General features: G+C 36.6%; 1 protein-coding gene across 2 annotated transcripts in view; it reads right to left on the reverse strand.

The window, feature by feature from the left end:
* The window catches only part of camsap1b (calmodulin regulated spectrin-associated protein 1b), a 30375-nt gene that overhangs the window by 7861 nt on the left and 10010 nt on the right, over positions 1-12504 (reverse strand). The window contains exons 4-11 of one of the 2 annotated variants that reach the window (XM_088008680.1): positions 8143-8304; positions 7634-7714; positions 2438-2579; positions 1908-2047; positions 1683-1779; positions 1402-1525; positions 490-575; positions 322-409 (exon numbers count right to left, since the gene is read on the reverse strand). In XM_088008680.1, the coding sequence (XP_087864806.1) occupies positions 322-409; positions 490-575; positions 1402-1525; positions 1683-1779; positions 1908-2047; positions 2438-2579; positions 7634-7714; positions 8143-8304 (920 nt within the window). Of the gene's footprint in view, positions 1-321; positions 410-489; positions 576-1368; positions 1526-1682; positions 1780-1907; positions 2048-2437; positions 2580-7633; positions 7715-8142; positions 8305-12504 lie in introns of both variants that reach the window. The other variant, XM_088008679.1, reaches the window with a different exon arrangement.

Here is a 12504-nt window from a genome sequence, read left to right on the forward strand (position 1 = left end):
TTGTGTTTGACATTCAATCATTTCAAACCCTAGGTTGAACTTTGGACTCCAGTAATTCAGGAGTTTGGTTTGGTTCGAATGATAGGCTTCCACACAACACATCGTGGTTGCAATTTTATTTAGGGGTATCATAGCAACAAGTTTCTTTCCACTTTAAAGCAATACACTACTTTGTAGTGATCTATCAAATAAAATCCCAATAAAAAAAGACGTTTGTGGTTGTACTGACAAAATGTGTTCATGTTCAAAGGCTGGGAGTACCAACAGCAACTGTAAATACGACATCGATTGAATAAAAGTGTGTTTTTTTTCCCCATGTACCTTTGCCTTTTGTCGGGCCACGCTGCAGCAGAGCCTCTGAGTTGTTGTCCGTCCATCTGACTGAGAGAGTTCGAACGGTTTCTCAAGCCTACGGAGGAAAAAAATAAAAATGAAGTAGGACAAGAAAATGAACCTTCATTCCCAAGAGATGTGAAGACTTATATTTACCTCCGCCGTCGTCCCCTTGCTGTTTTTGTTGTCTCTGTCTAAGAGGAAGCAGCGGATGAGAGGGACTGAAGGCCGGACCGCCCTTACTAAGACCAAGCATAACAAACGCAATGAGAAGTTTCTAAGAAACCCTTACTGTAAAAAATAGACAAACAATAAAAACAGTACATTTCAATATAATCCAACGCTTCTAGGGTTGAAACTGTAATAGTGATTGAAATTATTAGCAATTTAGGAATAGATTAATTGTTAACTGGAGTACACATACATAAAAAAGGTAATTTGATGAAAAGCATCATATTCAGAGTCGTAAAACCAAAACTGTACAAATAATATATACATTTTGCCAGAACTTCTCAAATTACTTAGTTTAACTTCACTTAGTACAAATTCTGTAACAAAAATTAGCTCTGCACTGTACTGATGTTAAATCAAGCAGAAAGGGCCAAGCTTTTCACACGTTAGAAATGTTTTAGCTGCAGATGCATCCTTTGCTAAAAATGATCAAGCATACACTGAAGGAATTCAATTTTATTGCATTTTATTCAATAAAATGTTTATTTTCTCGTTCAAAGAATGAACTGTATTTGCTTTATATACAGAATAATATAAGAATAAAATGAAAAATGCGCAGAATGTGCTTTTTAAAAAAAATCTGATTAATAGTCAGAATAATCGTTAGTTGCAGCCCTAAATGCCTCACATTATATTTCAAGACAACACAGAAAACACACAGTTGGAATGGGTTTAGACAACCATGACACAGAATCATGTGAGAAGGAACACCAGACACCACTACATATGTACCCATGTTTGAATTTACTGCAGCTGCTAAAAAAGGAGGTGAAGGGAAAGTAAAAAAGACGAGAAGAGACTTACAGAGGGTCAGAGCCTTCGGGGTGCAGGAAGTACCTGTTACAGACTTCGGGGTTGCTCTGGTTATCTGCCACACCAGGACTAGTCAGAAAGCTGCGCTTGGTGGCGTTGGAGATGGGCACTGATGGCCGGGCACTCTTGGGATGAGCTATGGCTCGAGCTAAATGGGGAAAAAAAGGGAGAAATTACAGCCATCTGTAACCTGCGGGGACCACAAGTGGCTCGTTGGATCTTCCAGAGTGGCTCTTAATAACTTTGGATAAAAGTAAAGAACCAACTAACAATGCACTTTGGGTTTTGTTTGTTGTGATGCTTACCATCTTTAAACTCTTGAAGGTCTCTGGGTTGGACGAACTCTGGCTTGACCGTCTCAAACCACCAGAACAGCTCAGCAATGAACACCATAACGTTGTGCTGCAGACAGAGTTAGAAGCACATCAGAAATGCTTGAATGGAGAGAAGTGGTGACATTTAAAAGCAGCAGTACAAGTTGAGTACTTTGACTTCCATGAAAGAAACTGAAATCTGTCGGATGCGATTACCTTGAGAACAAGCGGTGAGTAGAGCATGTCCTCCATTGTCAGATAGCAGCTTTTATTCAGATATTCACTGGCAAATTCTCTCAGCAGCTGGATGTTGTACAGACTATCAGCGATGGAAGGGACTTCCTTCAGGCAAATATCTGATCAGACAGGCGGCAGAGAACGGGTCAGATCGGGATGCAGCTCAGTGACCGGACGACTACAAATGTCACGCTGAGAGGAACTGTGAACCGTGTGCGAAAAACAAAAATAGTCTTACACACATTCATGCTACATTCACAGGGTTTGTACATTTTCCCACTGTAAAAATAAATCACTTTTCAAGCATTTTCAAGGTAAGTTTTCACATTTTTCCAGCACCACCACATTGAAGACAAAAACTAAATTAAAAAAAACAAAAAAAACTAAAAAAAAAAGGACATTTTATTCAGAGGAAGTTTATTGTCGTTTATTTGAAGGCAACTGATAATTAGTAAGATGTTGCTAGAGATTTTGAGAGTGTAAAAGTGAATGAATGAACTACATCTCACCCTCCAGCTTCATGATATCAGGGCAGTAGTAGTGGACCACGGTGAGCAGCGCGGCGCCGTCACAAACGTCCCTCATCAGGTCTTCCAGCAGCGGGAAGAAGGGCAGCTGGCGACCTGATGCGTGCTCTCGACGATACCGGACCTAACCAGCAGGGGGAGACCATCAGGGTTTCATGAGGATAAGAATGTCATCATGAAACATCCCTAAAGCAACAACACGGTTCCCCAGCTATAAATCAATTTTCCAATTAATACTGAAATGCGTTCTTCAAAGCACATTAACCTTGAAGGTTCTCCTTCAGTTAATGCTCAAACTAATGAAGGCAGCAGGTCAAGGTTCCCCCCAGGACTTTGAACTAGTGGGGGATTTACTTTATTACCCTTCAGCTGATCAGTTTAATGGTGTATTTTGAAAACATTACACTGCTGACTAGGCCTGTCGCAATAAGCAGTAGATCAATTAATTGCATGATAAAACGAGCTCAATTATTTCCATTTGCATGAATTATCGTTTTTCTTTTTTCTCTCTTTCTACTGGATGACAAAAGTCTTCAGTATGGTACTTTGGTTTCAATTAATCTGAAGGTCAATTTTGTTTACAGAGATTTCAAAATAATTTTTATTTTGTTTGTTCTGTTTACTTATTTTGGATATTTAAAATGTCTTCCAGTTCCAACATTAAATGTTAATTTGAATTGAAAGTCTATTGATCTTTGAGAATGTGTTCTTGCATTACATCACTTGAAAATGATATAGAAAACAACAATATTATCGTTTATCCTAATAACTTCTGGGACAATTTGTCGTCCAGCAAAACGTGTTATCGTGACAGGCCTGCTGCTGACTGAAAATATCAAATCGTACAATAAATCAGTTCCAGTGGGGAGAACCCTGAAGATGTTTTACTGTGAGGAGATGGAGGTGACGGTGTTAGAGTTGTAGCATGAACAGCAGAGCAGAGGAATCAACCTCTCTCTGGTGTTTAGAAGCAGATGGCCAGAGATGAAACCCAGTTAAACTGCACTGCACAAATCAGCTGACTGGCATGGAAACTGGGCTAATCAGTGGCCCACTTAGAGGAAGCAAGAACATTCAGCACTCAAAGTTGATCAAATTGTGAGTCGGTTCAGTTTTCAATTTGTGAGATTAAAAAAATAAAAAATTGGAAACCCAAGCTTAGATAATGAAACTTATAGATTCGGGGTTCGTACACTCTTTCCATAGTAAAATTAAAGCATTTTCAAAGACTTTCTAGCATTAGCAAATAGAAATAATATTTGTAATTCCAACTGACATAAAACAAAAAAAAAAGTTTGATATTTATTATCTTTCAATATCTGGTTTCAACTATTAATCATGCTTTACAAATTAAGGATTTTAATCAAAAGTTAGTTTGGCCTTTCTTACAAAACTATGCAGAAAGAATATCAAGGACTTTGAAGGACTTTACACAGAAATCAAGCACTTTCCAAACCTTCAAAAGACCTCATTGAAATTCAAGCAGCACCCATAAAAACTCTGCAGAATCCACTAAAATTAAAAATGTAAATACCTCAGCGAAATTAATCAATGGCGATATTTTTGATAAATATTGTGGTGGCACTCTGAATTACACCCCATTCTCATCTACCATTACAAAGAACCTCATCATGTCAGGAAACACCGTGTGTGTCAGGTTTAATCAATCAGGCTGAATATCTTTTGACACTTAATATTGTTGTAAACAAATACTGTCGTTTGTTAGCACTGCAGACATTGTTACCACGACAACAACATATTTACACACTAAACACTGCGGCTTGTATATAAAATGGATACTGAACACATTCCTGATTTCAGAGTTGTTCCACAGCACTGATAAGTCAAAGCTGACACATTTATTCATATTAATTCATGTTAACAAGTCACACCATTTAATGACCGTCATTTTATTTAGTAACTTCTTAAATGATTAAAAATAAAAGTTAAAATCAGTATTGGCTAAAATCTGAATAATGCCTTTTAAAGAAAACTGAAAAAAGTGGACCACTATATCAAACCCTTAAATGCAAATAATATACGCATTTAAAGACAATGCTATGAGAATACAAATATCACAAAGACTAAAGAAAAACAGGTTTATTCTAAACACATCTCACAATCAGTACAACATAACCAAACAAGAAAAATCTCTACCTAAACACACACACGACTAAAGCATTAACCAACGTCTAAGTCTAGGGCTTTTTGAGGCCATTTCAAGAAACTAAAGGAAGCATTTAAGGTCATAAGAGAGGCCAACATCCAAACTAAAGGCTCTAAATGCAGTGCTGTAAAAAACGCTTTGCAACATGTTTCACACTGAGCAGATTTTGAAAGATTAGAGAAAGCAAACCAAGAAAATACAAAATGCAGTTTAATGATGATTTAGCTTATTAATGGAGGGGAAGGTAATCCAAGCCAACTAAAAATACACATATGAAACTGTAGCTAGGCCTGTTGCGATAAACGATAAATCAATTAATCGCACGATAAATTAAATCTATCGACCTCATTTTAATTATCGGCTTTATAGTCTCTTCTGACTGAATGAAAATCATTATAACCTATTTATGTCACGTAAATGAAGAACAGCTGAAAACATACCGGGTTTATCAGCTGCGGTAGCAATTTGGCCCCTACTCCTCTCCTTGTCATTTCTATATTCTTTGCACTAAATCTTGAATAAACATTAATGCTGTTTCCACAAAGCCCAGAGGAGAATCCACGCTTTCTGTCACATTCAGCGTTAATCTCCCAGTCGGGGAAAACCCCTGATTTAGATCGGAGTGGCCACGACAATCTACCGTAACCCACCACATACTACAGGATGATCGGCCAACTATCTAAGATTGTCGTAAGAGGAAAATAGAGGCAAAAAAATCGTGTAGTGTGAACTATTGCATTAGGTAGTCGGATGTGCCCATCTTATCTATTTAAATCTAGTGATTACTGAAGGGCAATATAGTATACAGACTTCATAATCTGCACTCTTTTGGTTGAATACAGTATTTATTTTCACTTTGGCTTTATGTTTACTTTTTATTCAAGTACGTTTTTTGTTAATGGAGACTGAGAATCCATTTTATTTTTGTTTTTGGTTGTTTTGTTCATTTAGTTTATCAGTTCCAGTGTCATGTTCTTTTGAAAATAAAGTGCATCTATCTATGGCAGGAAATAGCGTACATTATTAGTCATTTCCATTAAATCAGTGTCAAAAGGTCTTGAAACAATATTATCGTTTATCGCAATAATTTTTTTAGACAATTAATCGCTCAGCAAAATTTGTTATCGTGACAGGCCTAGTTGTAGCGCAAAAATAGAATAAAAGTGGAAGTGGTGAACGATCTGAGGAGTTCCTCTACCAAAACTATTCAAGGCCTGATCATGAATTCATCCAGGAAGTGACAAAATAACCCAGAACATCTAAAGCACCGAAGGCCTTGTTTGCTTAAAGTCGGTGTTTGTGACGTAATTAGGCAAAAACTGAATCCACTAGAAGACCAAAAAGAACCCAAAGGTCTGTTTCACATCTGAGAAAACCTAATGTGGATGGTTCCCACAAGACTATGGGAAAAAGTGAAACTCTTTGGAATCAAAGCTGGTTTGGATAGACTCTTCCCTTTCCCCCCATTTTAAAACCGCATTTTGTATTTCTTCTGTCTAGGGCTAAAACGATTAATTGGATTAATTGTGATTAATGGATTATTGAAATAAACACCAACTAATTTAATAATCGGCAGATGACTAAATGGAAAATAGAGTCAAAGAAGGCCAATTGCTGAAAGAATGATGTATTCACAGTAGTAATTAAGACAAAACTGTACAAAAATATAAATTTGCATTTAAGATAATTTAAAAAAAAAAACCTTTGTAAATATTTGAGTGGCACATAGTTTTAGCTTCTTCCAGTTCAAATTCTGCCAACTAAATCTTCCATTACGCACCTTTTGCTATCTAATTATTAATAGGCCATGCAAAAGTTAATCAATGAATCTATAAACGATCAAAGAGGAATGTCATGTTATTGAATTTTAGGCAAAATATATATATATATATTTTCCCATTTTAAAATGGAAATTAACTATTTGTTCATTTTCATCTTTTCCACAGAATATGCTAAATTTATTTATCCAATTAATCGTTCAAATGATTCAAAGAATAATCAATATTTCTATCTTGTCTTAAAATCGGTTTTAAGGTCAGAGAAACTTAGACAAAGAAACGTACAAAGCAGAATAAATCTGAGGGAGAAAACATTTTTTACAGCACTACAGATAATTCTTCTCCCGACTAGGACAGCACACTGTACCACTTCGTAGAGATCCGGCGGCTCCAGCATGCTGTGGGCCAGCTCGGGCATGGCATCAGGCTGACATACACAAAGCAGAGCCACTGTCAGAGGAAGTCGTGGGCACATTTTACTTGGTGTGAGAAAGCAGGAAAGAACGAGAGAGAAAGAGAGAGAGAGACTGGTGGGAGAATGACTAAGCAGATCAGTGAGAGGTGGTAGCCAAGGATGGGTCTGCAAAGCAAAGGAGACGTGTGGGCATGGCTCTTTACTCTCACTGTACAAGCAAATAACCACATACACTTACGCACAGAGAATCCACATGGCCTGACAATGCGTAGCAAAGGAAGCATCTTTAGAGCGCTTAAAAGGCTGGAATGCCATACACCTGTCTGGCATGTTAGCCACAATGGAAAAGAAGTCTCCTTTCTCCCCCATTGGTGAGGCGCAGGTGACAAACGGCACCACTGAATGAGCTTGAATGAGCCATGGTGGAGTGTGCGCGCACATCAACACAAAACTATGCGTGCAAAAAGGGGGGATTATAGGGTCAAGAACGGGTGTATGGGCGGGGGCTGGCATCCAACTTACAGGGACTAGCTTCCAATACCATTTGGAGGGAGACTATCCAGTTTGCAGGGACAAGAGGAGGAGGAACAGGAGGAGGGAGGTATGAGGAACAGGAGCAGAGAGAATAAAAAGTCAGAGGTTACAAGCAAAAGGATCAGATCTGCTTCCAGAGTAAAGAAAAAGGAGCTGCAGAAACAGCATTACAAAGAGACATTCCCAAAGCCAACAAAGGAAGTTGCTGCTTTCTTGAATCAACCCGAGAAGAATTTCATCTTAAAGTTAATAACTTTCTGTACAGTCACACTGAATGGCGTTACCTTTTGGTGGCTGGGCGACTCCAGAGGGTGATGCTTCACTTTGTGTTCCCTTTCCATCATCTCCCTCATTTTCATGTTCACCTGCAACAGAAATCAAAACATGTTCATGTTTATACCCAGAAAGAAAACATATCAAATTTTAATTTCCCATGTGGCATTAAGTGACTTTAAATCTGTATTTATATTCAAACAGCTTTATGATTGCTGCAAAGCAATTCAAAAAATACTTTATTGATCCCAAACAGAAATTGTCAAAAAAAAAAAAAACTTGGATGATCCTAAAAGACAACCAGATTGTTCAAACTTTGAATTGCAGCTAAAAGTTTACAGATTTTAATCTGATTGGTGCATCTTTTTTAAACTTTAGGTCAGAAGGAAAAACAAACTAAATACTGAAAAAATAAACTGTAGAAGTTTATTTAAGCAAAAGAAGCTGAATGTTTCAGAGAGCTGACAGCTAGTAAAATAGGTCCTGCTGTGTTTCTAATATCTCAAAAGTTTGTCAGAACCTTGTTGATCCAGAAGACCATGGCATCCTCAAGGTCAAAGGGCAGCTCCTTTGAGGCACTGAAGGTAGAAAAGCGCTTGACAGAAGCCACCACTTTCTCGATGCTGATCATCTCAACTGTGTAGGCCATCATGAGAGCATCGATCATTGAAATGTGTGCACTCTGTTAGCGAGAGAAACAGGATAATTCAATTATGTTAGATTTTTTTCCTCCACTAACTTAACCTAACACTGCAAGAAGAGATCAGAACGCAGAATCTGGCTGGTTTTACACGTACAAGGAAACAATTCAGCAGGCATGACAGGTACTTGCTAATCAAGAAAAGTGATGTGAAAAAATAGATCATGCATATATATATATATATATATATATATATATATATATATATATATATATATATATATAAAAGCTTTTTCATACTTCAAACTTGAGAATAAAATGTAGAATTAACACTTCAATTTAAGTTTTTTTTAAATGCAACAGTGACCAACACATTTCATGAGTACTGATGATTTTAACAATGACACTTGACAAAATGAATAGTCTTATTGGTTTTCACAGCTGTTGGCTATACAAAAGCGTTTATGCTTTCATGATGTGAACCACTTTGAAGTGCCATGTAGCTAAAATGTTCTATACAAATAACCTTGATTGATTTTTTTGCACTCAAGACTCTCTCTATTTCTCTCTGTTCTTCAAATTTGAGACCAAGCGTGATGTTTGAATCTTATTGCACTTAAAAGAGAAGGAACTGACCACTAGCATTTTCTATTTCATACATTTCTTTTACTAGCCAAAGTAGCGAATCTAGAATGGAACAATGTTTTATTTGATTACTAGTCAGAATAACCAACAGATTACTCAATTACTAGACTAATTGTTACAACAGCCTTAATTAGAGCCACACTATCAGGAACATGTAATTCGGATACAATTCCTGACATTTTTCTGATTCTTCAACACAAACCACTCTGAGATTTAGCATCACAGCACCTAAAAATATGAATCAGGTGTGGATATCCAGGGCAGTTAAAAGTACTTATCATAAAAATATTACAGGTTAGCAGAATGTACAAGCAGGACTCTTAAAATACAAATACCCCCAAAAACACTGCTGCCATTAATTGAATGTGACATTACACACGCAAACCTGATCCTTTTCCTTGTAATGTTTTGGACATTAACTTGTGACAAAAAGATATTAATTCATGCTTATTGCACAGTACTCCAGAAGGCCATGTCACTCAAAGCCATTACAGAACAAATCCATAAAAACATACAGCATTGTTTCTGTCAGCGCGTAATGAAACTCGCTCCCGGCGTAATCCAATTGCTGATGGAAGTGCACAGAGACTAAGCTTGTTAACAGAAAATGAGAGTTATTCAGAGCTTTTCCTACAGCACAACCTACATGGAGACTAACAGAAAATATACTTTCAAACAGACAAAGTTAGGGACAGATAAAAGTTAAAATGCATTGCATAAGTTCTGATGTTTTCTTTTATGCATCCAGAGTGAAGTTTCCATGATTTGTGGAGCGAAGTCATCTGCTGGGTGTTGGTCTATTGTGTTTTGTTGAGAGTAATGTGAGCGCAGCTGCCCAACAGGAAATTTTTAAGCACTTTATGCTTCCTTTTGCTGACAAACTTTATGGAGACGCTGGTTTAATTTTCCAGCAGGACTTGGCACCTGCTCACATCGCCAAAGGTATCAACTTTAATGACCAGAACGTCACTGAGCTTCATTATCCAGAAAACGAGTTGGAGCGGAAGCCTATGGAATATATATTATATTATATTATATTATATTATATTATATTATATTATATTATGAGGAAGACAAGAGACATCAAAGCCAACAATTCAGACCAGGGCTGAAGTGATCTAATTAATCGTGATTAATCGATTATTGAAATAATCGTCAACCAATTCAGTCACTGATTACTGGATTGTACAGACTCAAAAAAAAAGAGGCAAATTGCAGAACAAACAACTTGTTCAGAGTAGTAATTAAGCCAAAATTTTCCAAAAATAAATTAGCATTAAAAGTTGCATGTTAGGTTTAGGGTAATGCTTGTTGTCTTATTTAAAAAGCTGAATTATTTGGTTCTTTGCATCATTTAATGTATTTCTAATTTTGTACAAAAACTCTTAAATAAAAAAAATCTGCAGAATGTCAAATTTTTTAAATCCAATTAATCGTCAGAATAATTGATGACTAAATTCAGACCATCTGAGAACTGCTATTAAAGCAACGTAGGCTTCATAATCCTCTCAGCTGTGTAGCTCCATGCTACACAGCATTAATGCAGTAAATCTTGCCAAACGATTGAGCAACAGGAATATTTTGTACATACATTTTGATATTCTTTTTAGTTTCTGTAATAAAATCTTTATTTTATTATTGTCCAGATTAGACTGGTGCAAATGTCTGTGTTTTTAATATGAAGAACATTATTTTAAAAGACTAGAATCTGTCCTCTTTTTGGTTTAGTCTTTTGCTGTAAATGTTTTGATAAATCACATTTGTTTTAGTTTAAGAAATGGGGAAAAACCTAAATATTTGGTGATATTTTAGATTACCAACAAAGGTTGATGGGAATCAAAATTAGTCCTTTGTAACTCACCTAATTGGAGTTGTAAAAATTTGATTTTTTAAATTGCATATTTTAAAACTTCATATGGATGTACAGGAAATAAACATGTAATAAGTTCAATGTAGTTTGGTACAAAAACATCCAAATGCAACACCTGTATGTCAATAAGAACAACAAAATAAGAGCACAAAAACTGACTGTGTTTTCCAGTCTTTTGTTTTCCACCGTGCTGCCTTCATTGGTGCAGGAGCAGCCCTACTGGGAGCATGTTGCCCCAAGCCCTGCGTCCATCTTGGCAGACTTTGTGCACACATTCGTCTAACCCAACCTGACCCAGGAGGGCGGCTCCCTTCAAGGCTTCAGAGGCGCTGGCTTTTGCCCCAAACCAACGTAGACGAGGCGCAGAGAGGCCGTCTGCATGTGCAGCGGCGCCTTCATTCACACACACACGCTTTGAAATAGTAGGGAAAACAGTTGCCATGGAAACCTCCTGTCAAGTCAGCAAACCGGGAGGAGGGTTACAGCAGTCCATCAGAGATAAGCTCATAATTTTTCCATCTCCTAGCTAGGCTTTGTGTCTGGCTGCTTACACACAGGCCCATGTGGATTATTGAGTTTGAAAGCCAGAATGTCGCGGTTACATGAGGTCAGTGAACGCCACACACACTGTGATGAGGTGCACTGAAAGGCAGCAGCCAAAAGTGGTGATGATGTGGGACATTTTGGCTCTCAGGGAGGTTTTTTTTTTTTAAATTATTATTTTAAAGTGAAGAGAGCAAAATAAATAAGATAAAGACTGAGGACACTTTTTAAAAATGTCAGTAGCAAATACGTTTTACAGATGTTACGGTGACCTCAGAGTTTCATCAGGTCCTGTTGCTCGTTCACAGCTCTAGTTTGTAAAACCCGACTTGCTTAGGAAACTAAACAACACAGTCAGTTACTGTTTTTTGTGTGAATTTCAGAAAATGGAGAAAAACTACGAAACAGTTTGGATGAGGAACTGCAATTCAAGAATGACACAAATTTTGCCAGTCCATCACAGGTGCTGGTGCAAACTTTTTATTTTTAAAAAGTTTACACCAGCCAATTAAAAATAATTATAATAATTAAAAATAATATTTTATATTGTAATTTTCCTACAGTAGAAAATATTAAGCACAATGCAAAAAGTTAAACTTTTATCTAATTTTCTTAACTTGGCTAAATATTGCAAGTGTTTTTGAAAGAAAGTGGCTCAGATCTTTTTCTTATAGGCAGAATAAATCTGTTCAAACAAGCCCAAAAGAATTTGAAAACTAAATTAAATTTCCCTTACAAGGGAAAATGTGCAAAATCCTTTTAAAGTTTTGGATCGTTTCTACAAAATCAGATAACTATAACTGCTTGATTTTATTTTAATGTATTACAATTTTTATTTTTTTTTTACATTTTTATTACTATAATTTTGGCCCACATGACAAAAAGTTTGAACACACCTTCTCTAAAGAGTATTAGAAAGTAAATTAGCTAGAATTGTTTGAATATGCACTTTTTGTTTATCTTTTTTAATCTAAAACATGAAACAGAACCAAAACGCAGTAAAAGTCGGCAGGTGTTGATTAAGTCAAGGAATGTTAGCTTTGGTACAGATTGCATGTTTTTGGTAAAAGAAACTTTGTGCTACGTTGATGTCATTAAACAGTAAAACCAGTAGAAATAATGCTGGTTTCCTTAATCAAACGCTTGATCAATCTTAGCCAGGCTTTAGTTAATAACGCTTTTGT

Source organism: Poecilia mexicana, unplaced genomic scaffold (assembly GCF_051168715.1).
Source record: "Poecilia mexicana isolate PSO_F unplaced genomic scaffold, ASM5116871v1 scaffold_9, whole genome shotgun sequence".
Taxonomy (NCBI): domain Eukaryota; kingdom Metazoa; phylum Chordata; class Actinopteri; order Cyprinodontiformes; family Poeciliidae; genus Poecilia; species Poecilia mexicana.